The sequence below is a fragment of the Lepidochelys kempii genome, chromosome 4 (assembly GCF_965140285.1).
Source record: "Lepidochelys kempii isolate rLepKem1 chromosome 4, rLepKem1.hap1, whole genome shotgun sequence".
NCBI lineage: Eukaryota > Metazoa > Chordata > Testudines > Cheloniidae > Lepidochelys > Lepidochelys kempii.
The window spans coordinates 12,615,828-12,642,340 of record NC_136383.1 but is presented as its reverse complement, the minus strand read 5'-3'; the positions used below and the strand labels follow the sequence as shown (position 1 = coordinate 12,642,340).

General features: G+C 43.1%; 2 protein-coding genes across 11 annotated transcripts in view; both read left to right on the top strand.

Moving 5' to 3' along the window:
- The first annotated feature begins 561 nt into the window (after window positions 1–561).
- Window positions 562–3,911, top strand: UTP3 (UTP3 small subunit processome component). The gene has a single exon (XM_073340407.2). It carries the CDS (start codon window positions 641–643, stop codon window positions 2,099–2,101), a length of 1,461 nt encoding a protein of 486 aa, XP_073196508.2. The 5' UTR covers window positions 562–640; the 3' UTR covers window positions 2,102–3,911.
- A 7,863-nt stretch (window positions 3,912–11,774) lies between these two features.
- The window catches only part of RUFY3 (RUN and FYVE domain containing 3), a 96,711-nt gene continuing 81,972 nt past the window's right edge, over window positions 11,775–26,513 (top strand). For 5 of the 10 annotated variants that reach the window (XM_073340391.2, XM_073340393.2, XM_073340390.2 and 2 more), the window contains exon 1: window positions 11,775–12,128. In XM_073340391.2, coding sequence (XP_073196492.1) covers window positions 11,798–12,128 — 331 coding nt within the window. In that variant the 5' untranslated portion in view covers window positions 11,775–11,797. Of the gene's footprint in view, window positions 12,129–12,693; window positions 13,084–22,697; window positions 24,161–26,513 lie in introns of those variants that run through there. The other 5 variants (XM_073340396.2, XM_073340392.2, XM_073340394.2 and 2 more) reach the window with 5 other exon arrangements.

The window sequence follows — 26,513 nt, the reverse complement described above, 5'->3', positions numbered from 1 at the left end:
ACAAGGGTGCGTTTTCCCCCGCAGTCAGCACAGTCCCTTTGGCTTAACTCGATTGAAAACAGCCCATGACACACTTCCGTTTCAGCTGCGCTGGCTACAGCCTGGGCCAGGCTGAGGGCCTCCCGTGGGGGCCGTGAGCCCTTGGGCCGATGAGAACCCCACCGGCCAGGGCGGCTGGAGTCGCAGGAACCCCTGGGGCTTTGGGGAGGGGGGGGCCTGCCGGAGCCGCTCAGGGGCGCCGAGCGTCCGGCGTGTCCAGGCCCGTCTCCCAGGCGACGCTCTCCCGGGGCAATGGGGTCCACGCTGTCCGCAGCCCTCTGCCGCGGGGCCGCTGGGAACCTCTGGGAGGACGCGGGGCAGCCGGAAGTAGGGAAGGAGATCGCGGGGGCACAACACTTAGCGACCGGAAGAGAGGAAGGGCATCACTCGGCCCGCGCTGCGCTACCGGAAGTGGCCGGAAGAACGCGAGTGGTGACGACGGTAACCGCTTTGGCAGCCGGAAGTGGGGAGGGGAATGGCGGTCGCGCACGCTGCGCCGGAGCCGGAAGTGGGGAGGGGAACGGCGGTGGCACACGCTCTCTCGGTGCCGGAAGTGGGCCGGAGAAGCGCCGGGCCCGCGCGCACGCCCGCTGCCCGCACCATGGGTAGGCCGCGCCGGGCCGCGCCGCGCCGGAGGCTGCCGAAGGCGGAGGAGGATGCCGGGGAGGAGCCCGCCGGGCCGGAGCCGGGCCCGCTGGCCTCGCAGAGCTTCACGGACGAGGTGGACGATTTCCACGAGGCGCGGTTCGAGGCGGTGATGGGGGCGCTGGGGAGCGAGGAGGAGGCGGAGGAGGAGAGCGAGGAGGAGGTGCTGGGGCTGGAGCTGCCGGAGGAGAGCGAGGAGGAGGAGGAAGAGGAGGAGGAGGATGGGGAGGAAGATGAAGAGGATGGGGACCTGTCTATGCACAGTGACCTGGAGGAGCCAGTCAGCGGCTCCGGCCTCCCCCACGAGCTCTCCTGGGGGCAGCGCAAGCAGCTCTATTATGACACGGACTACGGGGCCGCGGCCCGCTCGAAGAGCAAGCGGAGCCGCGAGGAGGCCGAGGCCGAGGAGCTGGAGGAGGAGCAGGAGGCTCAGGCCATCCAGAAGCGTCTGGCGCAGGCCTTGGGCGAAGACGACTACGGGCTGGACCTGGTGCAGGCCTACGCGGATGAGCAGCACAGCACCCAGCGGCTGGAGACGGGGCCGAAGATTGCCAAGGAGTTGGAGACGCTTTCTAGAAAGGAGCAACTGAAGCTGCTGAAGCAAGAGTCACCTGAGCTGCTGCAGCTGATTCAGGACTTTGAAGCCAAGTTAACTGAGCTCAAGGATGAATTGGATCCACTCATGCACATGGTCAGGCATGGGATCATCCCGAAGGGAAAAGGTAGCCGTTACCTGCAGACCAAGTATCATCTCTATTTGAATTATTGCACCAATATCAGCTTCTACTTGGTTCTGAAATCAAAGAGGATTCCAGTTCAGGGCCACCCTGTTATTGAAAGACTGGTTGCTTACAGAAATTTAATCAATGACTTGGGGATTGTGGATGAAAAGTTATCATCAGAAGTCCAATGGCTCCTTAATGAGCTCCACAATAATGAAAGAAATGATGTAGGAGGAAAGAAGAAACCCACAATGCTTCTTCAGAGAACTGTTAATAAAAATAAACCAAAATCTGCTCCTAAGATTTCTAATGTTGAAGCTGCTGCTAAAGAACCAAGAGATGATTCAGACTTAGATGAAGAGGCTGCCTTGAAATTTTACAGGGAGATGGAGGAGAAGATGAAACTCAAGAGGAAGAGAAGAGAAGATCAGAATGCTATGGAAGAAGAACTGGTTCTCGAAGAAGATCCAAATAAAAAGAGAGGTATAACCTATCAGATTGCCAAGAATAAAGGCCTTACACCCAAAAGGAAGAAGATTGATCGTAACCCGAGAGTCAAGCATCGTGAAAAATTCAGACGTGCTAAGATTCGTAGAAAGGGCCAAGTTCGTGAGGTTCGAAAAGAAGAACAAAGATATGGTGGTGAACTGTCTGGCATTCGTGCTGGAGTTAAGAAAAGCATAAAGCTTAAATGATTTCCTCTGCAATTTGTGGACCTGAAGATAGTGGATGTGAACACAATAAATCATTTCTAAATAGAACATTGTGGGTTTTGAAATACTTATTAATGTAGAAAGTATTCTGTTTTTTTGGGTTTTTTTAACAGACTGTTCAACCACCCCTTTAATTGTACACCTCTCTAAAAATAACTCTGAACACTCAGTCCTGTGTACAGGAGCTATTCCCTGTATCACTGTCTCTTACTGTAACTCCCTATACAGTGTTATTCACTGAGAAGCAGAAAGAGTTGTGAAGGAAGGGAGTGAAATACAGATGATGGGGTGGGAATCAGGTTGGGTAGAACTTTACAGAGGGTGCCAAAGGATTTGGCAATTGGGAATAGACTTGGCAGCATCTGCAAAAAGATTCTGTGTGGAGAGGGAGTTGGGGAATAAAACGTGTGTAGCTACCATTGCCATCTCCTTTACCTAGATTGTTGCCTGTTTCTCTGGTCCAGTAACTGTGATGAGCTGTAGAATTAGGTGCTTGCTATGGTAGTTCCTCTAATGGCTGCTATACTTTGCTCCCACCTTTCCTCTGGTTTTTTGGAAAATTGTAGATGAGATAAGAATTAGATAATCTAATTATTCAAAGGAATGAATCACTAAAAAGAAAAAATCTTAGGTCTAGTAAACAATAATTAGCAATTCAGTAGAAAGCTGCAACCTTCACAAGTTTATGTATTTTCTATACTCAGTGGGCCAATTTATTTTTAAAATTATTATTATTTAGTGGTTAAACAGTTTAACCCACTGTTACCTTATTTCTTTGGCCTGGTGTGTACTACCATTTTAGTATTTGGTTGTCAGCAATCTTTGTTATTTGCATTGGTGCTGAGCACAGTTGAGGTATAAGCAGAGACAAGGGCAAACTGACCAGCCCCAGTTCATTTAAAATCATTAACCTTTGCTATAACCCCTGCTCTGTTTTGTCCGTGTCTGTACTCACAGCTAAATCATGCTAAGTGCTGAGGCAGCAAAAACAATTAGGAAACAGTACTGTTTCTACAATGTAGATGCCTTTAATTTACAAAAAAAAAAGCCCCCTTTTTTTAAACCTTACAACAACTTTCAAAGTCTCCTATTTTTTCCATGCATTCTAACGTAGTACTGTATTTCCTGTGTTTTAATCTCAGACTGAAAGTCCTGCTGGGAAGTATCAATAAAATGACAGTTTCATTTGAGAGACTGACGGTTCTGGTTATGCTGAAATAGTGACAGGTGTTTATAAACGTCTCTTGAAAATGTGACAGTGTAACTTGCACCACTGTGAGCCATATCCTGAGAGATGCTGAACATATACAAATCTAGTTTTGGGTGCTCATGACTCAGGATGGCAAGTCTGGCTTGATTTTTGTCATAGGTTAGCAGTGTATGAAAGTCATTATAATCTGTCCAGTGGTTTATGTGAAATGAGTGGATTAGTGGACATATGGCCACATTACAAAACCACTATTGTAATTAGTAGCCTTGTGACAATCTCCGTGGGGAATCCAAGATTTGAAAGTGTATCATAACTAAATCAGTATTCTGACTTTTAGGCTGTGACAGGTTAACAATAATCTAAATGTATGAGCATTCCATAAATGGTATATACAGCATCACTGAAATGTGTAGTTCCCTCTGGAATGTAAGAAGGCAACCAGCTGCTGTACAGCAGTGCTGCACAATGGTAACATGTCAGTGACGCAGTTCTGTTTTTCACACTTGGCATAGTCTTTGGTTATGTAATAATACTGCAGAGATGACACATTCTCTTTATATTAAATTTGTATGTTTGAGTTCAGCTCAGTCTAATTGCTTTTTCCTAGAGGAACAAGTTCAGAAGTTACGTGCCATCTACTTCTAGTGACCAGTCGTGTCCCCCCCCAGAGTAATGTACATAAACTTTTATGAAAGGAAAAAAAATGGGTGGGAAAACAAGCATAGCAGAAATATAGTCAAGACGGGAACATATGAAAGGAGATTAATTTCAGCTTGTGTACTAGTCATGTAAATTACTGCCGAAATTGGAGCTATGCAGCGTGATTCTAAAGACAGAATTTATCTCAATATGTGGATACACAGGGACAGATCCTCAGGGTAAATCCATGTAACTTCATTGACTTCAGTGGTGCTGCACCTGTTTGCACCTGCAAATGGTTTGGCTGATTAAATGCAGCACAGGAATACATGTTTACACCATACAAATACCATTCATACCACATAGCAGCATTCTGAATAGAGCCTGTAATTAATTTGACCTTGGTAACAAACTAGTATTTTTGTGTTTTAGTAGTGGGTGTGACAGAGAGAACTTGAGTTCGATCTGGCCACTGAGCAGTGGCACCTTAGAAGCGGGAGGTGAGCCAATGCAGACTACTCCAGAGGGCCAGGGAGCAACAGTGGCTGGCAGCTGTGGGCGCAATTTTCACATCTCCGGCTTCTCCGTGAGATTGGGGTCCATGCTGCAGCAACATCTCAGAGAAAGAGGGAGGACTGCAGGGAGGTGTAGGAATGAAGCAAGGGATCACTCAGGTCCTGGAATGATTATTTGTGAGCCTATGCATGTTTTCTGCCGGTACAATCCACACACAAACAATTTACCTAATTTCCATTGAAAAGAGTCTTGTGTAAAAATCCCAAATAGTAGTGGATTGGTGAGCCAACAGGTTTCTTCAACTCTGGTTTTTATTATGAAAGATGCATTTATTACACGTTTTATAGAATGGGTTTTTTGAAAAGTGCTCAGTGGTGGCCTAACTCTGCTGCAGTTGAAATCACTGAACATTTTACTGTTGGCCATTGACTTCAGTGGAAGAAGAAATGGGCCAAACAGCACTTCTGAAAATCTCACCCTTGAAGGTATTCTGGCTCTGAACTATGCCTTCTGTAATGTGGTTGTACGTTGTAAAACCTGTCTGCATATAAATGGCAAATGCTTGGGCTGTACACTCAGTCCTTGTAGCATCACTGCCAGTGGGATTGAATAAGAAAAGGGTTAGTGTCAACAGTAGCAATTTGAAGTCCTTTGCTCTTGTAGCAGACACAAAAATGTGTCTTCCTTATTTAGTGTTGCTCATCTTAAAAACAGGTGTAAATCAGGCTTGTGATGGGAACCCGGGTTTAGTCTTAAACATGGAGGGAGTGTAGTGCTCCTTAATAACTATTACCTTTATTTACTAAGTGTGCCGAGAGCATGATAAAGCCAAAAAATATCATTGTGCATTTCACAGCTGGTATTTTTTTCAATACATTAGCTGCACTCCTGGAAAGACCTCAGTTATAGGTGATTTTTTTTAAATAGGCCTATGTGCTTTTGGGGGGAAAGAGTGGGGGTGGGGGATGAGGAAGGGAATATTGAAACCTCAGCCCAACTGGGTGATTATACCAGTGTGTAAAAATTTTGAAAACACAAATTGATCTTATTACTCGGATGGCCACTAACTGAAATGCTCATTTCCTGTAAAGATGATTTTCATATTACCAGTCAGGGTGGATTTGATTTAAATCACTAGTCAGGAAGGTCAATTTAATCATGGTTTTCTACATAAACGTGCATTCTTGTTAGTTGTTATAACAATACATATCTTTCACAACTCAGTGATAGATGTAGGTTTCGTTTTTAGAAGGTACACACTATACATTTTTAAACAGTGATTTATTTTGAAAACTTTTCAGATTAGTTTTACAGCTATATCAGAAAATGAATGATTGTTTGGTTATTTCGTTTACCAAAGGTAATTGAAGCAGATATTTATGAAGTCAGTGGGAGGTGAACTATCTCCAATTCAACAGGTTAATCATTAATATTTGGAGGATTTTCTTGCCATGCTGTATTAGGAGGAGAACATCACCAGACAGACACTTAAATTGCTTTATTTAAGTAAAATAGCGTTAAGTATTCTGGATTTTTTTCTTCAACAGCAAACATATAATATTTTAACAAAACAAGCATATGTCTCTCGCTTCTCACATTTATCTCCAGACTTCTCCTTGTCCAGATCTATTCCACCCCCAACAATCTTCTATTCATTGAACTTTTTTGAAACTTTGCACTTTTAGAGAGAGGTAAGGGATTGACTCTGCATACACAAATTTGCAGAGGGACAATAGAGTTGAGGTCTGTTATTTCTCACCTCTCTATATTATTTCTTTATTTTAAAACATTTTTGCTGTTAACAAGCATGTTACCTCTGGAGACACAAATCCACAGTTTGAGAACAAGCATCTCTGATGGTATCTTATAGACTGAGCACTGAGTCCCATTGGGTAGATAGAAAGATTAATCTAAATAATCTATACTGTACAGAAGCCTGTGGAACCCCATAAAATCCCTAATCCATGAACCATTGGAACTCATTTACAAAACTTTTCTTAAACATTACATGAATATATTGTCTCATACTATAGAATTAGAATTTATAATCCCTATTCCATGATGAGATATCTTTGAGCTATAATGTATCTTAATTAAAACTCTGTTTTGATAGGTTTTTTCCTCAAAAAAATCCGATTTAAATTAAAAAAATCATTGATTTTTATCCACCCTGATACCATTCACATCCTTACAGGTGTAGAACATAAAGAGCTAGCAAATTAATGTGCAAAACCGTAGGGCAATCAAAGTATGCAGAATGCTTTGTGTTAATGTATAAAATTGATGGGCCTTTGACAACAAGAAGACTTATGGAAACTGAGGATGCATTTCTCCCCTTTTTCAATATCAAAAATTTCCTTGGCTTGCCTCTAGAAATTGTAGACTTATAACTTAAGCCAACATTAATTTAGCATACTGACTTTAGCTTGTACCTTTAGTCTTTTAGGAAACATTATATCGCAGTCCAGACAGTAGATGGTGCACATAATCTTGTAGACTTGAAAGTAGTGCCAACCTGTTCAACCTGAAAATGAAATCTCTTGGGATCTTATTTACAGTTTGCTAATTCAGAGCCTAGATAGTCTTCATTTTTGAAAGATGAAATAATTTTTTAATAGGGGCTTTTAAATATATTGAATAAGGAAGGACTACTGAACACTACAAGGCCAGTAATGTAGTTTTGTCTCTAAGTGGAACTAAAAAACACTTCTAACAGGCTACTGATAATACTGATGGTAAATGATTTTAAAGACCTCATAAGAGAGGATGTGTGTGTGACGGATTCAGTCACGGGGACCCCTGTGGGATTGTCACTGGAGGTGCTGAAATTACCTCTGAGCCAGGAGGGAAGCGTGGGAAGAAATTAGGGAAACGCTATACAGTGACAAAGAGAGGCAGAATGGGTTTATGGATAATGTTTTCCTTATTCTAACAAAGTTCCTTGTTCTCAGAAAAAAAATGACACATCTAAATTACCATTGTTACATGACATTATAGCTCTGCCACAAAGAACCTCAGCTTAGTGATTGGCAGGATGCACTGCTTAGGAAGGAGTTGGAGAGGCAGAGAAAAGGTTGATCAAATGGCCATGCTAGAGCTATGAAACTAACAGCAAATTTTGCAAAGCCCTTGCCTTACTGTCTACTCCCTTCCTGTTCAGCAAACAATATTTTTGATGATGAGGTTCCGGGGGGGGGGCTTTAATATGTCTTCCCATTCAGCTATAATTTCTATGAGTAAGCTGGACCAGACCATTTGCAGGTTCTATTCCTCCTTTATGTTCAGGAGTTACACACTTGAAGCTGCATGACTCACCAGAATGTTTTCCTTTTTAACCTTTTTACAAAAATATGTATTTGAAAAACACTAAGAAGACCTGTAGATACCATCTTCTAGCAAGAGGGACAGGACACCAAAGATTCTGGTAACTTCAGACACAAAAGAGACCAGCACCTATTGTGGTTGGCTTTATTTTTGTATATGTGACCTTGGCTCCTGAGCATACATTCCCCATTGCTGAGACAGAGCGAGCAAGAGAAATATACAGACCGGTCTACCTAGATAGAATTAAATCTCCTTGTAAACATCCACACCCATCACTCATAACATCCAGTCTATTTGCCTGGTAGTCATTCTGTAGTCATCCAGACAGCATCAACACTTGGATGTGTGAACAAACAATAAAATGGAGGGTAGAAACCCAACAGACCATTCTAAATCAAAAGTGTAGGGCAGTAAAAGTAAACCTGCAGGTACCTAAAACCATACAAGTGCATTGCATCTTTTCTCCTTTCTATGGAACTTCTAATAGAAACAAAATATCAGTTACACTGCTTTACTCTTCCTGTCACTGACAAAATCCATTGAAAACTCTACCATACTGGGGTAGCAAATAATTAGTGGCAGCACTAGAAAAAAATTAGTCTCCAGGAATGAGTTGCCACTTCTGCAATTTTGTCCTGTGGGAGAAAATAATATTACACTGCAGTATGACATGATGTTGCGACATGATGCAAAGAAAGATTGTAGACAGGATATTTTTCAGAGCCTGTGAATTAGTCTCGCAAGATTCAAGAAAAATGAATTAAGTTGGTGAAAAGTGGGAACCCTAAAATCAGCACCAAAATGTATTCCACCTCTGAAAACCTTAATAAAATTTTTTCATGCCCATCTTTTACAGCTAGAATTCTCTGATTAATATGTGAGCTAGTTACTTGTCTTAAATAATAAAAATAACATAACTTAGCACTTCTATCCAAGGATCTGAAAATGCCAAATAAAGAAAGCCTCACTACACTCTTGTAATGGAGGAGTATATATAAACATTCCCATTTTGCAGCTAGGAAATTGAAGCACAAAGCAGCTTTGACTTTCCTATAGTTGCATAAGGATGTCTATGACAGAAATAGAATGCAGATCTTCCCATATAAGGTCTGATCCAACAAGGTGCTGAGTGTCTTCCACTCCCATGGAAGTCATTAGGAGTAGACGATACTCAGCACCTTGCAGGATTGAACACTTAATCACAAGATTATCCTTTCCTTCTTATATATGTTAACCTTTGTTTTGGGATGACACACTACGGAACACATGAAATGACAATGTTTTCTTTTAAATTGCTGTTCTGCCAGCAAGCAGTGAGTGTTCGGCCATGTCCTTTTAACAGGAAAAAGGAAAGGGAAGTTGGTATTAGTTTTTTTGTCATGTGTTGGTACTGATTAAAATTTGGGCACTGGAGAGAGAAGAAAGTAGGCACCGCAGAAAATCCTTTCTTGAGGAGAGAGATGGGGAACAAGTAGTAGGGAGAAGTTAATGAGAAGCAGGGTAAAATGTATGGGAATGGAAAAATGAATATGATGTGAAAAGGAAAATCTAGAGTGGAAAAAAGAAACTAACAAAACAAGGCAGGGAAAAAAATTCTGTGAACCCCTCTGAAAAGATGTGTGCTCCTTGTTCTTCATTGCTTTGCAAGTGTGTGAAGGGTTTTAAATATAAAAAAACCTTTCCTTTCCCCCCTCATTGAATATATTTTGTCTGTTAGACAGTAATGGCCATACTGTGGTGGGTAAATTGGTTTGGGGGTCAATAATATTTGAGATATTTATGTAGTGAAGCGGTAGTGATTCATGTTCAATATCACCACTGCTACTAGAACATACAGGAATCTGGGTCATTAATCTTTATTTACAGGCAAATATCCTGAGGTGCAGGCAAATTCTGCAGTGACACTTCACCCCCTGCACTTGTTGATTTCAAAGGGCTTTACAAATATTAGCAAATCTTCAGTTTTCCTCTCTGAAGTAAGGAAGAAATGGAGAAGCTGAAGCAGAGGTTAAATGCCTTGCCCTAGTTGTACAGAAAATCTGTTGTACAGAATAGAGCCTAGATTGCCTCTCAACTGCAAAACCCTTTTGTATTTGTTCTTGTGGTAAGGTACGACCTGTGTCTTCTGTAAACATGCAGCATCTGAATCTGCTGTAAAACCTGTGAGGTTCCATTACTTTAGTCGGATGGCACAGCATGTAAGCCACTGGAAAATTTTGCATGCCAACTTCCATAAATCTACTTTAACAAAATACTATTTATGTAGCCTGCAACAAACCTATGAAACACTGTAGAATAAAATAGTTTTGTTTGGTTTGGATGTTTTGAAAAATAGAAAATACATCTTGTTAGATTATATTGGAAGCTTCTCCTTCTCAAACAATCCATAATAGTGACCTACAGCTGAAGACTGTTTTGTCTTTTGGAATTGCATGTTTGTATTACTCTGTTTCTGTTCTCATCTTATTTATATTAGGCACTGTTATATTTACTTATATTAGGCACTGTTTGTCTAGTTGATTGAAAATGTAAACAATCAACTAGCTTTTAGTTGGAATAGAGAAATTGGAAATTCAAATAACTTAGGCAGCAGTTAAACCTGCAATGTCACTGAAGTTTTGAAAGTAAGTCTTAATATTTATGTAGTATTATAAATGATATTGACAAAGGTAAAAACTTGGTCAACAATACCTCTTGATATTAGTCCTTAAGAGAAACCAGTATTAGTAAATAATGTATGAAAGAAAATAAACTGAGGCCTAAATCTGCACAGTTTACTCATTCCTCACAAAGGGGGAAAAGGCCTCATATGATTAAGGACAACCCGCACAAATAGTAGTTTAGTCCCCTGGTTTGAAAATACAGGCAGTGCAAAAGTTTCCATGTTTATAATTCTACTGTTGTAATTTGAATGTTTGACACTGTTTTAGGAAGGAAATTAGTATTTATAATGTGCTCAGAAAACAAAAAGTGCTATATCAGTGCATTATATATAAAGTATTATTCAATATTATGTATTGGCCAAGAAAAATGGAGAAGCAAAGACAAAATAGCTATCAGACACAGGGTGTCATATTCTACAGTGATGCGGGCCATGTAAGGACATTAATGTATTGACAGAGAGAGAGGTACAGCAAACTCTTCTGGAGTCATTTTACAAATGTACATATTTTGGAGGAAAACAGCACCTGATACATTCTGCTCTAGTAAACTAAAATAACTATGCTGGAAATCATATTTGAAGGAAGAATGGAGAGCTTCTAACTATAAAATAAGATCTATGTATACTTGTTAATTAATACTACTTAGTATGTGCAGTACAACTTTGTTTAATAGAGCAACTTGGACAAATTGCCCTCTTCCCCCCCCCTCCAAAAACCCCCCCCTCAAACCCCAGACTTACAGTATTAAAACACACAATGAAGACATTGAAGGATAGAAAGGGAAAAGTACAGGCAAGCGAGAAATCTGGATCTTCACAGCACCTAAGGGTGAGGGCGAGACACTGGACACGGAGGGAGTGAGCGAGCGAGCGTGCAGAGGGATCAGTGGGGCTGGAACCCCGCAGGAGAGACTTTCTAGCTGTGTGTGGGGTTCAGGGGCTGAATGTGCTGGGGCTATGGGAAGGTGAACCCCCCTTAGAGTTGAACCCCGCAGGGGTTGAGGTGCACAGAGGGCACTGTGTGTGTGTGTGTGGGGGGGGGGTGTTAATAGTTAACAGCCTCAGGCGCTGGGGTGGTTGTGGGCACGGTAGGTATGGGTGAGGGTCCAATCCCGGCTGGGGGGGCAGTGGGGTGCCTAGAGGAGGCAGGGGTGGGGCTGTAAAGGTTTAATTAACCCCTGCACGGGGGAGTGGCAAGGGGCAGATTTAACCCCCTCAGAAGGGGGGGGGGGGGCTGGGGTTGACCCCCCCCCCCGGGGCGGGGTCTCCAGGCGGACGGTCCCCGCTGGCGGGCGGGGCCGGCCGTTCCGGGGCGGGGCCGGTGTCCATGGCGGAGGCGGGCTCGCGGCGGCGGCCCCAGCTCGGCGGGGAAAGTTGCCCGGACGGAGCCGGCGCGGCGCGGCCCCCGACCATGGAGCAGCGGGCTGGGCGCAGCCCCTCGGTCGGGGGGCTGGAGGCCGCGGACGGGGACGGGGAAGCGGCGCCCCCCGAGTCCCCCCCCTATTTCCTGCTCTATCCGGGCCATCGAGGCCCCGCGCCGCCCGGGCTGCTGCCGCCGCAGAGCGTGTGGAGCCCCCCCGGGGGCGGCGGCGGCGCCCTGCCCGTGCTGCTGCTGAGCTCCCCGGGGCCCGCGCCGGGGCAGGACAGAGCCGGCCCCCGTGAGTAGCAACCCCCCGCCCTCAGCACCGCCCCCCACCCCCGCCGGGGCGTCTCCTTCCCTCAGACCCCCCCTCTCCCCGCCCCGCCCCCGGGGGGCCGGCACCCCCGCCCTCAGACCCCCCGCCCCGCCCCCGGGGGGCCGGCACCCCCGCCCTCAGACCCCCCGCCCCGCCCCCGGGGGGGCCGGCGCCCCCGCCCTCAGACCCCCCGGGGGGGCCGGCGCCCCCGCCCTCAGACGCCCCCGGGGGGGCCGGCGCCCCCGCCCTCAGACGCCCCCGGGGGGGCCGGCGCCCCCGCCCTCAGACCGCCCCCGGGGGGGCCGGCGCCCCCGCCCTCAGACCGCCCCCGGGGGGGCCGGCGCCCCCGCCCTCAGACCGCCCCCGGGGGGGCCGGCGCCCCCGCCCTCAGACCGCCCCCGGGGGGGCCGGCGCCCCCGCCCTCAGACCGCCCCCGGGGGGGCCGGCGCCCCCGCCCTCAGACCGCCCCCGGGGGGGCCGGCGCCCCCGCCCTCAGACCGCCCCCCGCTAAGCCTGGTGCCCTGCATGGCTCCTTTCTACTTCCTCGGTTTCCAGACCCGAGTCTCCTCCCCCCAATTCAGGAGCTCCAGCTCCCTTACACAGGGATTCCCTGACCCTTTCCCCCCTTCCTCCTCTTCCCCCCCCCACCCAGTTCACCTGCCCAAAGTCTCTCCTTCTCAGATACCCCTGGACTTGAACTTGGGTCTGGATGGTGGTGGCATCTGCAGAGCCTTCCTTTCCCCTTCTTCCCTTCAGCTTACTGGCACCCTTTCAGCAAGGGGGGCGCGCAGGCAGACTCCCCTTGGCCTGTGATAAACCCCTGGGGCATGGGGATGCATGCGTCGGAGAGGGATAAGAGGCAAGGGGGGGTTGGGTTTCCCACTTTAAAAGAAAACTAGTTTCATGGCCGAGGAAGGAGGTAACACATCTGGCCAAGGTAACTTATGTTAAGCTGCGCTCTGGTGGAAATGTTTGTACTCTGTTTCTGAAAAAGATATTGACTATTTAAGATCGCATGGTGGGCTGACTATGTAATTAGAGGAGAGGAGGGCAAAGAGGCTGCAGGTAGCTGCACTTCTGTGAATTATTTTTGATTTATCACTTTGATTCATTCCATTCAAATATGTATGAACCCTGGGGATCAGTCATTTCTGGCGGGAAAGAGTTAGCAGTATCCAGAGAGTAACAACACCATTGGGTATGGGGAAATCACACCAAAACTCCTTGGAAATTGGTGGCAGAATCTTCAGAAGAAGGGGGCCTATTGCGGTCCCTCCATCCTGTCACTGTCCTCTCCTTAACAGGAGAGTGAATGAAGTGTATGTATCCGAGCTGAAGACGGGAGGCCTTGAACATTGTGGAAGATGCATTGAAAGGAGATGCTTCAGTATGCGTGGCTGCATGAAATGCTCATCCACAGACTCAGTTACAATGTTAAAAAATAATCATGAGCCTCGTCTCTCCCCTCCCCTTCCCTCGTTTTGGGGAAGGAGCTCTCAGTCCTTTGAAGTTTAATTGGGTAGCTACATTGCCATGCTTGGAGGAGAGGATGGATATGGGTTCTCAGGAAAAGGCTGGCTTCGACTGCCTGCCTCCTGCCACTGTGTCCTAAAGCAAATCGATATTATACAGGGTGTTTTTCTCCACTTGACAAGGCTATGTAATTGTGTGGGATTATTTTGCAGTCAGTTTGTGACTGGGAATAGGTTATTTGTTGTGTTTTAGCAAAGGCTGGTTATAGGGTGGAAGTGCCTAACCTGCCCTGTTGCAAGCATACAGTGTCTACAAAGAGGAGTTTAGCATACTCCAAGGTTTTCTGGTTAATGTGTCGTGTTTTATATAGTGCTTTTAATCTTCAAAGTGTCTTGCGAACGCTAATTTTTGCAACACCCTTTTTGAGTGGGTCTCTACTGTGCAAATGGGGAAACTGAGGCAGGGATCTTAATGGGTTTGCCCAAGCCTGAGGGAGTCAAAGCCAGTATAAGAACTCAAGAGTCCCTAGTTCATTACCCTCTTCCCTTCCTAGGTGTTGTTCTGCAACAGCTGTTGGTAATACAGAAGTCTTTGGAAGAAGCCTAGTGACATAGCAGGAAGTAAAGGGAAGAGGAAATATAAATTGTTCCCATGGTGCTGCTTGTCAGCTTCTCCTGGGTCAAACTTGCATGCAGATCAGCATTCTTCATCCTCGCTCTCATTCTCACTTTCTCCATCACAGGCAGTAGCAAGACTTGCTCATTCGCTGTCTGGGCAGTAGCAGCAAACTTTTCTGCCAAGTCTCACTTCTTTGGTATGAACAATAAAACAGTGTTTACAGTTTTTTCCGGAGGGATTTGCTTTACATTTCAGTTCAGGGACTAGCCCTACTTCCCTGCAGACTCTGTGGCCTGAGAGGCTTCACAACTTCTTACAGTATCCCTGAGTGGTTATAATTATTATTATAGTAGTAGTACAGTGCTCTGTGAGGTGGGTATGTTTATTGATGGGGTGGTCTATAAAGATGTTGCAGAAATGCCTTGAGTGGTGGGTCTGGCTTTTATAAAACAATTCACAAGTGCTTTCTTACGTCTCTAGAGTGAAATAAAAGTTTTGTTTGTGCTCTCCTGAGCTGGAAAAGGATGTGTGCCAAAACATTTCAAAGGTAAAAGTCCCAAAGCCAACATTCAGGTTCCTCAGCCAGGTTTTTTCCCCCAGTGTGCTGTGTCAGCGTAGGAAGCTTAACTGCCCCAGCCGGTTCAGGCGGCCACCAGTAGTTTGCAATATTTGATTTACACCCTCCCCAAATTTAGGAGAGCTGTTTTTATCTGGTCCTGATTAGCCCAGACTCTGCTTTCCTCATCAAGCCTCACCTATGCTTTCAGGATTAAACCAGGGCAATTAATCCCTGTCACTTTCTATCATTTGTTGTTAAGACCACCAAGTTGATTCCCAGGTGTCAGGACCGTCTGGTGCTCATTTGTTTCCCAAAAGAAAGTGAGAAAGGAACTTGAACAGAGAGAGGCTTCAGCATAAATATATATAAAGCAGAGGGAGGAAAGAAAAGAAAAGAAAAAGATGATCTTCCATAAGCTATTCATATCAAAATTGTACCACATGCAGTATGAGTTTTATAGACTACAGAAATCTCCCCTAACATATCTACCCCACAAAGCAGCAGGCCATTCAATCACAGAAGACCTTGGTGTTGATAATAGGGGAGTCCATATGTGATGGTGAACTCTAGCCTTGTTTCACTGAGACTTTTTAAATATCTCTTATTTGTATTATCATGGCTTGAGGCAGCCCCTGCATCAGACAGTATTTTTATTCCTTATGATCCTACACAACCAGCATTGAAACTTTTGCTTGTGTTTTGGTTCTCCTGGGTTCCCTAATCTTTGCTACTACCATCATTTTAAAAATTAAGGTAAACTAAGGAGTAGTAAGATTACTTCTGTATTTTGCATTTACAGTGCCTTTCAATCAAGAATCTAAAAGCACTGTGTAAACCCTAATCCCTCCAGCACAGCAGTAAAGGGAGAGAACAGTTTTAAGGCCAACTAATGGGAAGGGGCAAAGAGTCCTGTGGCACCTTATAGATGAACAGACGTATTGGAGCATAAGCTTTCGTGGGTGAATACCCACTTTGTTGGATGCAATGGGAAGGGCATTTCCTGGCAATTAATGAATATGGGAGTTGGGGGATTAAGGTATATAAAAGGCCCTTTTCCCAGCAATTAATGATCAGCTGGGCTATGTCTCACATGGAAGTTATGGTTGTTATAAACAAGAAAATAAGTACTTTCTGCTGAAATGTAGTTTGTCATGGATATGGCATTCTGTGTACATTAGAAGGCTCTTACTAGTAAATGGCCAGTACACAAATCATCAGAAAAACTGTACTCCAAAATGCTTTGAAGGCACATTTAATTCTTAAAAAGAAAAGGAGTACTTGTGGCACCTTAGAGACTAGACTAACAAATTTATTTGAGCATAAGCTTTCGTGAGCTACAGCTCACTTCATCGGATGCATGCAGTGGAAAATACAGTGGGGAGATTTTATATACACAGAGAACATGAAATAATGGGTGTTACCATACACCCTGTAACGTGATCAGGTAAGGTGAGCTATTACTAGCAGGAGAGAAAAAAAACCTTTTTGTAGTGATAATCAAGGTGGGCCATTTCCAGCAGTTGACGACAAAAACGTGAGGAAGGGCTGGGGGGGGCTCAGGGGAATAGTTTTACTTTGTGTAATGACACATCCACTCCCAGTCTTTATTCAAGCCTAATGTAATGGTGTCCAGTTTGCAAATTAATTCCAATTCAGCAGTCTCAGAATTGGAATTAATTTGCAAACTGGACACCATTACATTAGGCTTGAATAAAGACTGGGAGTGGATGTGTCATTACACAAAGTAAAACTATTTCCCCATGTTTATTCGCCCCCCCCCCTCCCCCTTCTCACACGTTCTTGTCAACTGCTGGAAATGGCCCACCTTGATTATCACTACAAAAGGGTTTTTTCTCTCCTGCTGGTTATAGCTCACCTTACCTGATCACTCTCATTACAGTGTGTATGGTAACACCCATTGTTTCATGTTCTCTGTGTATATAAAATATCCCCACTGTATTTTCCACTGCATGCATCCGATGAAGTGAGCTGTAGCTCATGAAAGCTTATGCTCAAATAAATTTTAGTCTCTAAGGTGCCACTAATACTCCTTTTCTTTTTGTGGATACAGACTAACACCACTGCTACTCTGAAACCTGTCATTTAATTCTTGGTGTTCATATTATATTTAACTGTGTTCTTTCATATAGGAGTTTGTTTGTGGGAGAAAATGTTTTTTACTTTATAGTGAGATTTGTACTAATGAAGGGGGAACTTTATATTGGTCTACAGTCAAGCTGGAAATTAAAGTGGCCAGTAGCTTTGTAAATTGCATGAGGGAATGCTGTAATACAGTGGTTTTCAACCTGTGGTCCGCGTACCCCTGAGGGTCTGCAGACTATGACTAAGGGGTCCACGAAAGGTTGTCATTACAATAGAACAGTGTTTTTCAAACAATGTCAAATTTTCAAAGGTGTCTGCACCTCCATTTGAAATTTTTTAGGGGTCTGCAAATGAAAAAAGTTTGAATAGAAGAGGGAAGGATGTAGATACTGTATTTTAGCAACTGAAGAAAGTGAATTATATACATTTGAGCTGAGAATTGAGTCCCAGCTCAAGTAGCCTATGCTAGCTCTGCTTGAGTTAGTGCCATGGGCGGTGGGTGAACCCCCGCTTTGGGGAGGCTAGCCCACTGGCTGTAACCCTTCTGCCCGAGGCCCCGCCCACTGAGCCCCGAACACACACACACACACACACACCCCATAACAGGAAGAGCCCTGAGGGCCTCCCTGTGACTGGAGGAGCCCCGGCCTACCCACCCCAGCCACATCTGGTCATCCCCAAGCGCCAGTCTGGTCCCAGACACGCTGGGCTGAGCCACCTCCACACACCCCAGCCACGCTGGGCTGAGTTGCCGACGATGCCGGGTGGCATCGCTGAGCCCTTAGGCGAGCTGCTGGACCCCCCCTCACCTGGCCGGACCCCCACCTCCCTGCCTGACCAGCCCCAGCACATGGCCGAGCCTCCTCACTCCCCCCGCCAGACCCTCCTGCCCCCTGCTGGCTTGCTGCGTTCCCTCCTCACTTTCCCACTCCCAAGGAGGAGGGGTACTGCAAGCTGCCGCAGATAGGCAGCAGCAGACGGTGAGGGCTACAGGAAAGGGGCAGGGCCACTATGGCCCAGGTGTTAGCCTTCTGTGGCCCAGGTGTTAGCCTTCCCTGGCCTATTATACCTGCCACCCATGGCTAGAACCTAAAAATAGCTGTGTGTCCATGAAAGCACAGATGACCACTTGGGCTAGCTGGTCCGAGTACAATCCTGCCCGACCCCTGAGTACATGCTCGGGTGGATTGCCTGAGCCACCATGGGCACACTGCTATTTTTAGGTGCTAGTCTGAGAAGAGCTAGCATGAGTACATCTACACAAACTGGGAATCACAACTCCCTGCTCAAATGTAGATGACCCTAAGAGCACGAATGGAAAACTTGAGGAGACTGGGGAAAGGGAGGCTTGTAAACTGTAAAGCTACTTAAGTTTAGAGTTGAAAATTCTGAAAATATAAAGTATGTTCATGATTTGTAAATAACTGTAGTCTTGGTCACTATTTGCTAAAGTTTGTTAGATGGCTACAGTGTCAATCTTGTACACAATATACACTACGCTGCTAGATTTACAAATAAACTAAACTAAAACATGGGCTATCTAGGCTTGTTAGTTACAGCATAATGTTAGTAATACCAGGGCTGCAGGTCTGAACTCCATGCTTGCCATGACCTGATAACATATTGGGCCTATGGTGACAGGTGTGCTAAGAATAGCATGAAGATATTCAGAGATGCTGAAGAACAGACACCAAGAATTTATCCTACAGTATAACAATTTTATTTTGTGTAGTGACTACTACTTATGTCCTTGTCACAAACTAGATGTTTTTCCAGAACCATGTACAAGTGATGGCTCTTTCCATTGCAGCTGCAAGTTCCTCCTTCATACAGGTCTCCCCAAGGGGCAGGCAAATGAGCAGATGCTCCGTTGTCTGCACTTTACTGTACTCACATATATGTGTAGTTGGTTTTTTGTGTGTTTTTTTTTTTTTAATTCAACAGCAATGTGGTCTAGGATACAATGTGTACAAGTCCAGCATAGTGACTTACACACATTGCATCCCAGACCACATTATGCTGAATTTAAAAAAAAAAAAAAAAGTAGCAGAGGGAGAGAGAAACAGTAAGGGCAAAGAAAGGCCAAGATACTTATGTCTTCAGCCGAAACTTGAACTGAGATGAAGAGTTAAGACAGAGAGATCATGAAAGCTGTTCATGCCAACAGGAGCTGCTGTTGGATGAACGCTAGTCAGACTGTTCCTCCAAGAGGCAAAGGTGCAGCCAGTGCTAGACAAGCAGAGAGAACAGGTAGGAGAATAAAATTTATTTAGGTGAGGTGAGCTGCAGTAAATCCATAGAAGGTTTTTAAAACAAAAACTAAGAGCCTGATTGAGCTGCCTTTACTCTGCAGAATTCCTGTTGGCTTCCAGTGGGAGGCCATCTGATCATGATGGCTCTGGTAGCTTCTTCCTTCCCCTTTTTCAGTTTTACTTTTAGTAACATAGGTATTCTAAATTCTGAAACACCTTTGCTGCACAAAGAGAAAAGTCTGTCACTGTATTTATGGAAGTAATGGATTCCATCTCTTTTCTTGAGCCTAGAAAATTCTTCACTCCTGCCCTTTTGTATTTTTAACCTGCTGGACTCAAATTGCAAGAGACGTACTGCACGTGTGCCTCGTATGTGGAAGGTGAAAATCCTGGTTCCCTGTCTTACTGCAGCAAAGAAATGAAGGGTTGGGTTCCGCGTATGGCCCCATTCAGGGTGGGGGCTGATTATCCTATAGCATGTCACCTATAGAGAGAGTTGGCTGGTGAATATTTTATGCAGAAAAGATAGTTTTGGGGAGTGTATGTTTGTGGAAGATATATTAACTCTTGAACTGGGGGGGTGGGCATGCTGCTATTGTCATTGAGGTACAGCATTGAAAGCAGGAGCGGAGATATGAGGGAAATCGTGCAAAAGGTGATTATTTTGCCACCTGCCTTTCTATATCCTGCCAAGTTAAAAGGTGAAGGAAAAGATATTGGACACCAGGAACAGAATGTCAAGGTTGTAGTTCTGTCTGCAAGTGGCATAGATGGGGAATGGGGAAAACTGATTGATTTTTATCAGGATTTATTTAATTTGGAAACATAGGAGCTGCCAGTTTGGATCAGACTGATGTCCTGTCTAGTCTTATAGCCTGTGCGGCCATATAAATTGATCAGAGGGACACACAAGAAACTCTGTGGTGAAAAGTATGGAGTAACTTGTCTGTAGGGGAAACGTCTTCCTGATTCCTGGCAGTTAGTGGTTGGTTTTCTATTGTGAGGAAACTTGTAGACGTATATGCTGTACAATTTTATCCTGTTTGCAGTGTTGCCTGGATCTTCTTTTGGAGTGTTTACACTTAATTTAGAACCCATTATTATGTATATGAGTACTTTATCTTCATTGAATCTCATCTGTCAGTGTTGTACATTTACCTAGCATTGGTCGGTTGTTTTGTAATTCCTCAGTCTTCTGCCGTCTTGAATAACCAAAATAACGTTGTCATCCCAAAACTTTGCCGTTTTATTCTACACCCCTTCTCCACATCTTTATGGTGAGTTGGTAGGCTCTGTATGGTTAAGGCTGTAACTCAGTTTTTATTGCAAGCCTGGTTTTTGGCTTGTGAACTAAAATTTCACACTAAGTAGAGTGTTGCCGTGAGAAGTAATATGTGAGGTTTGTGCGTAAGTTAGAATTTATTCCCTTACATCTGAAGTGGACAATGGATTCCTGATTTGTCACTTTAAAAGTAGAAGTACTTACTGAAGTTAAAGTTCTTCTTTGTCACATTGTAATAAAGAAAGGAGAGGAAAGAAAAATATTGGCCTGCCCTATTGGACTAATCTAGTTGATATTTAATGCATAGGACCAAAGTTTAAAGTAAGTTCTATTATCCAAAGTTAACATTTTAAATAGTAATGGTAGAATGGATTGGCTTGCTTTCAGATGTTTGATTCATTTAGTAAAATTGAAACTTAATTTTTAAATTTTTTTTACAGAACTGTAGTGTTTGTCAGTTGCTTAAATCTTTGATCTGGAATTCCTAGCTTTCAAATATTTTGATAATGCCAGCATTTTTACAATACCTTTAACATATTCTAGCTACTTCCAGCTTAACGAAGTGATACCCACTGTTAGCCTCCTTCACCATTTAGACACTTTTTCTGTCCCTTGACCAGTTTCTGAGCCATGATAAAGTTTTACCTCTTGCCCTGTGATTGATTTGTGTTTTAATATCTCAGTGTTTATGGAAAAACAAAAAATATTTATCATTTCCCCCTATTCTAATAGCTTTTGAGGCACAGTGTTTGTATACAGAAGCCATGTTTGCCCCTATTGTATTGTGTGAACATGGTTGTTTTATAGCTCTGTTTTTAGTTGTTTCAACTGATTTTTCCTGATATTAAATTAAGGTTCTCTGGGTAATGAATTCCAGGATGTCCACCCCTTAGTGCTCTTTTAAAGATAACTACAGTTTTTGCTCTCCAGTATAGTAGCTGATTTTTGTCATACAGTATATTATATACTTTTGTTAGCAGCTTTACCGTGCTGTTCTTTTAGAACTCTTGAATGTTGTTGATATCAATTTACACTTAAAATATATTTACAAAGAAAAGGTCTAAACATTTTTTTTAAATAAAAGGTCAGGACTTCTCTGGAATTGGTATACATGAAAGTTCTGGTGAACACTAAAATAATTCTCAGGGATTCAAAAACGTATCAAATACCTTTAAAAATAACTCGGCCAATCTTTCAGATAAAATACTCAAAGGTTCCATTCTTTGTTGAAGATGATTGGATAAAATAATTAGAGTTTCTAGGCTAGGTGTAGTTGAGATTATTTTTTAAAAAGGTAGGACAGCTTTACGAAGAGGAAAAAAAAATCCATTTTACAAGTGCCATTTAAGGACCACTGTTGGTCAAAATTCAGGTTTTGTATTAAAAGTATCAACAAAGCAAAATTAGGTTTAACAATTTTTTTATATTGATTAATTTTGAGTGGTTTTGTTGTTCAAACATTCTGCTCTAGTACTTAAAGTATAAACATTGAAGTGTTATGATATTGTGTTTGAACTTGAAAACAAGACTGACTAAATAAAGAGACTGGCCCGTCTAGTTTCATTGTCCAGGGTGGTGGTGGTGATAAAATCCCAACATTAATACTGGAGATATTTGCTGAGTTTTTACTCTTTCATCAACATGGTAAACTACTGTTAGTGTTTTTAAAAAAGTTGCTTTCTCTGAGAAAGCTACCTATAATTTTTGCCATGTGCGCTGTGTATTATATCACTAAAACAATACACAAGAGAACTATTTATTTTCCCTTAAAGGGGGCTGCGTACGTATTCTAACTAATTAGTTGCCACACTCCTGGTTAATATTGGCAAGCAACTTCTTTTCATTGCCTGTTGTTATACGCTATTGCTGACTTTTTTTCCCCCCAGTTCCATAAATATAGTGAAAACTAACTTGGTGACTGTTTTCTGTTCCCTTTTTTGAGTCACATTTATTGGGGAGCTGAATTTTGTAGTGAAATGTCATGTGTTTCTGCATTTCAAACTACTGTACTAACATTTCTATGCATCCAAATACATAATTCAGGTGTTTCTGTTTAAATTTGATTTTGCAGGAGGGAGGGCAGTTTTCTATGTAATACTTTTTTATTCATGTAGTTTTAAATGTAAAATGCCTCTAGGTTGCCATATTGTGTTGATGTGGGGGCAGGTAGTTCATATGTAATACTGCAGTCACTGAGGACTGGAATTAATATAAATCTTATTTAAAATTATTAAAAACCACATAAGGTTATTGTCTGGTGTTATATATATATATATATATACACTAAGTGGTGGCTATGTCCTGTCATGTAGATTACCATGGTTAGGCAGTGACCTCGAGATCATGGATTTCTTGAGGTACCAGCTTGGGTAGAAGGTCTCAGGCACAGCGTAGACTGCAATTCCCACCTCACAGGAGGCATGTTAAGGTTGAGGGCACGAGGAGTCAAATTACCTGAAAGGTACCAGACAGGGTTACCATTTTGTTCTTTTAAAAGTATCTTTCAATTTTTACTTCTTGTTCAGTGGTAACAGCTTTTATTTGCACTTACCCAAAGTTGCACCAGTTTTTAATGGAGAATTTTAATTTTTAGTTAGCGATCTGGCCTTTATAATGTGTATTACCACAAAAAAAAGTGAAGGCTAAAATCTGGGTCAATGATGCACTGCTAACACTTAAAACTAGAAGGTTTGTTCAAATTTGTTTTACTATCTGAGAGTAAATCCACGTAATATTTGTTTAGATGGGAAAGTTCAGTTTAAAAGGTAGTTTTTGAGAAACTTAAACTCACTCAATCGTAATTTGCACACCCAATTTGATTTATATAGAAGCACCCCGGCACGTGGAAGGAATACAAATCTCTTTGTAGTCATCAAACAGACACTCCACTCCTTTGTACTATGAGAGGGACTGATGAGAAATATGTGCATTATGTTGATCGCAGATTGACTAGCATAGTCTGAAAAGAGGCTGTGGACAATGAGAGCAAGATCAGCCTAATTGCTCTCCCTGCATCAGCAGCATCTATAGAGCATCCTGGGAATTGCTTGCCCTACGATCTGAGCAGCTGGTCACATGAGTCTGAATTTTCAGTTCAGTTCATTAGTCAGCCATTTTGGTCAACACCCTGCTTGCTGCGCACAACCAATCCTATTAGCACTCTGTGTCCAGGCTTCTCTGGGGGAGAAAGAGACTAGTAGTGATTCTAGCAATTCCGGATATCTTTTCCTATAGACTTATATTATTTTGGTTTTTCTCTTCTTAGTTTTGGTAACTAGCCAAGGAAGCTTTTTCTTTTATGCAGTGACCAGGTTTTCTGTGGTTGCTTAGGATTAATAGCATCTAGCACAGCTGAAGAGAAAGATAGTTGGGGAAGAGAAAAGAGGAGACTGAAGAGGAGCATCACTTATACCTTGCTGTATATATGAAAAAGCTACTGCAGTTTGTGTGATTTGAGCATATTTGTTCTTACACAGCAAGGTGGTATTTCTTATCTTCCTCAGAAGGCTTTTCCTTTTAGTTCTTTTTTGTTGTGCCAGCTGAGTCATCATGTCTGCCTTGACGCCTCAAAGCGATATGCCAACCCCCACTACAGACAAGATCACACAGGCTGCCATGGAGACCATCTATCTTTGCAAATTCCGAGTATCTATGGATGGAGAATGGCTCTGCCTGCGCGAGCTGGATGACATCTCACTTACCCCCGACCCAGAACCTACCCATGAAGGTATGGTCCAGTTCTCTACCTTGGGAGCCCTGCAGCCATCTCATTGTTACAACTACAGACTGTGGGGGGGCGAGGGGGAGAGAGAGGAGGGGCTTCACCATTCAAGGGCTTACATAATCTGGAAAACATGACCAAAATTGTATATGGCTTAGCCAAAATTATATTTATTTTTATATAATATATAAAATTGTGACAAGATTCTGAAGTATCTTTTATGATCAGACTTCTTTCTAGAGGGTCATTGTTATGTTGTTGTTTTTGTTTTATTTAGAAGCCCAAAGTTGCATCATAAGAGATGAGGTTCTGTATTGTCATGTCAGCACATGAAAGAAAATAACCTGAGTATTTTTGTAAATGATGCATTTTATCTTGATGTCCATATTTAAACATTGGTTTTTAAGAAATTTGCAGCTGTCTTGTAAACAGGCAGCGTTCAAAAATGGAGCACATCAACAAAATTCTGATTAATGTGTGATACGAGGAGAATTTTGACAAGCCCCAAGGAATTGTGCAATTATGTCTTGTATCATGTGATGATACTATCAGGAATCTTGTGCCATTATTTAAGATGGCTTTGAAGCCTGCAATATGGATGCATAAAACAACATTTCTGTCTTTAATGTTCTAAGGGAACTAATGATTATTTGTGATCTGGCTGTGATGAGAGAAATTTAATGTACAGGACAAGTACAGTGAAGTTGGGAAATAGAAAGAACCAATGTAAAGCTTTGCAAGAATAAAAAATAAAACAAAACAAAAAAACTCCACACATTCTCTTCCAATAAATAATAATGGTAAATAATGCGTGGAAGCATTTTACTCTGTTTACTTGTGATCCAGTAGTCACTTAGCACTGAATCCTGCAAAGTGCTGACCTCCCACTGAAATGACTGACACCAATCAGCAGAAACCTTTCAGTATTAGGCCCCTTGTTCAGTAACTATCATGATGTAAATCCATGCTAAGCCACTTGACATTGCCATTGTCAAATAGTAACATCTTATTTTGATATTTTGCTAGATGGGATTTCTTTTGTATGGAATTGCTCTTGAAATTAAATAAGATTCTCCCAGGTTAAAAAAAAATATAATTTAAACTTCACCTGTCAAACATTTTCAGGGATAAAAATCCATTAGCTCTGATTTACTCACAAAGGCAAAGTAATTCAGACTGATGGTAGCAAGAGGCTTCAAAATAAGAGGCTGAAACTCCATCTTAAGTGTGTCCCATTGTGCTTAGGTGCTGCAGCACACACGTTTGAGACTCCTATGGTATCTGAAGTCATACAAATATTGGGAGATGTAAGGATGAACAGATGTACTTGACTTAGAATTTCTGTACTGTTGTTTCTCTGTATGTCAGCCTTAACCTTATTCTAATGTTCTTTGAATTTATTTCATTTTTCTCTTATGGTATTTGCTTTTCATAGAACTTTCTTTGGAGTAGTGTGGGTTGGTGTGATAAAACATAGCTACCCTTTTGAGCTGTTACAGTACATCATCTTCATGCTGTTTTGGGAAACTTGGTGTACTTCTAATAGTGGAGATGGGAAAACAGGAGGTTGTCGTGGCTTTGGAAAACCTATTCAATCAGATCTTGATTCTGTAACCTATGGATTGTTTAGATCCAGGTCCCACTGCATATAAACCCCCAAAGTTAATGATGGAATAGAATTTGAATGATTTCAGTTTTGGCCCTCTTCTTCTTAACAAATTTCATATTGATCAAAAGTACTATTCACAGAAGATGTTGAGAATATATCCTACTTACCTAATATCTCTCTTTACATCCCTTCATTGGCTCCCTCTTATCTATTGCATCAAACATAAGCTACTTGTCTTCACTTACAAGGCCCTTCACATCCTATCCTGACCCTACCCATCATCTCTCATTTACTATTGAAAGGTAGACCTCCATCTCGCATGGATGCCAGCCTCGCTTACTTGTTAAATATTCAAACAAGCACCTTTGTGGTTTTTCCATGCTGCCCCTCACACTTGGGAGGAGCTCCCCATAAACATCCACAAACTACCTTATTATCCTCTGTCAAGGCTAATCCCCCTCTGTCACTTTGAGTACAGAAGGTGGGGGCCCGCCAGGATTCTAAAAATTAATACTTGCCACTCCAGGCTTGTCTTAAACTCCCAAGGTTACAGCTTTTCTCTGACCTTGGCTTGGTAAACACTGCCATCACCCAAATGCAAAAAAACCCCTTGGACCAAGGAAGGAACACTTGGGAATTCCTCCCTGTGGGGTACCCATAAGCCCTTTCACCCCACCCCACCCCCTCCAGGGAAGAGCTGAGAAAGAAAACAAAGGAAATTAGCTGTGCTACCAGCTAATCAAACATGCA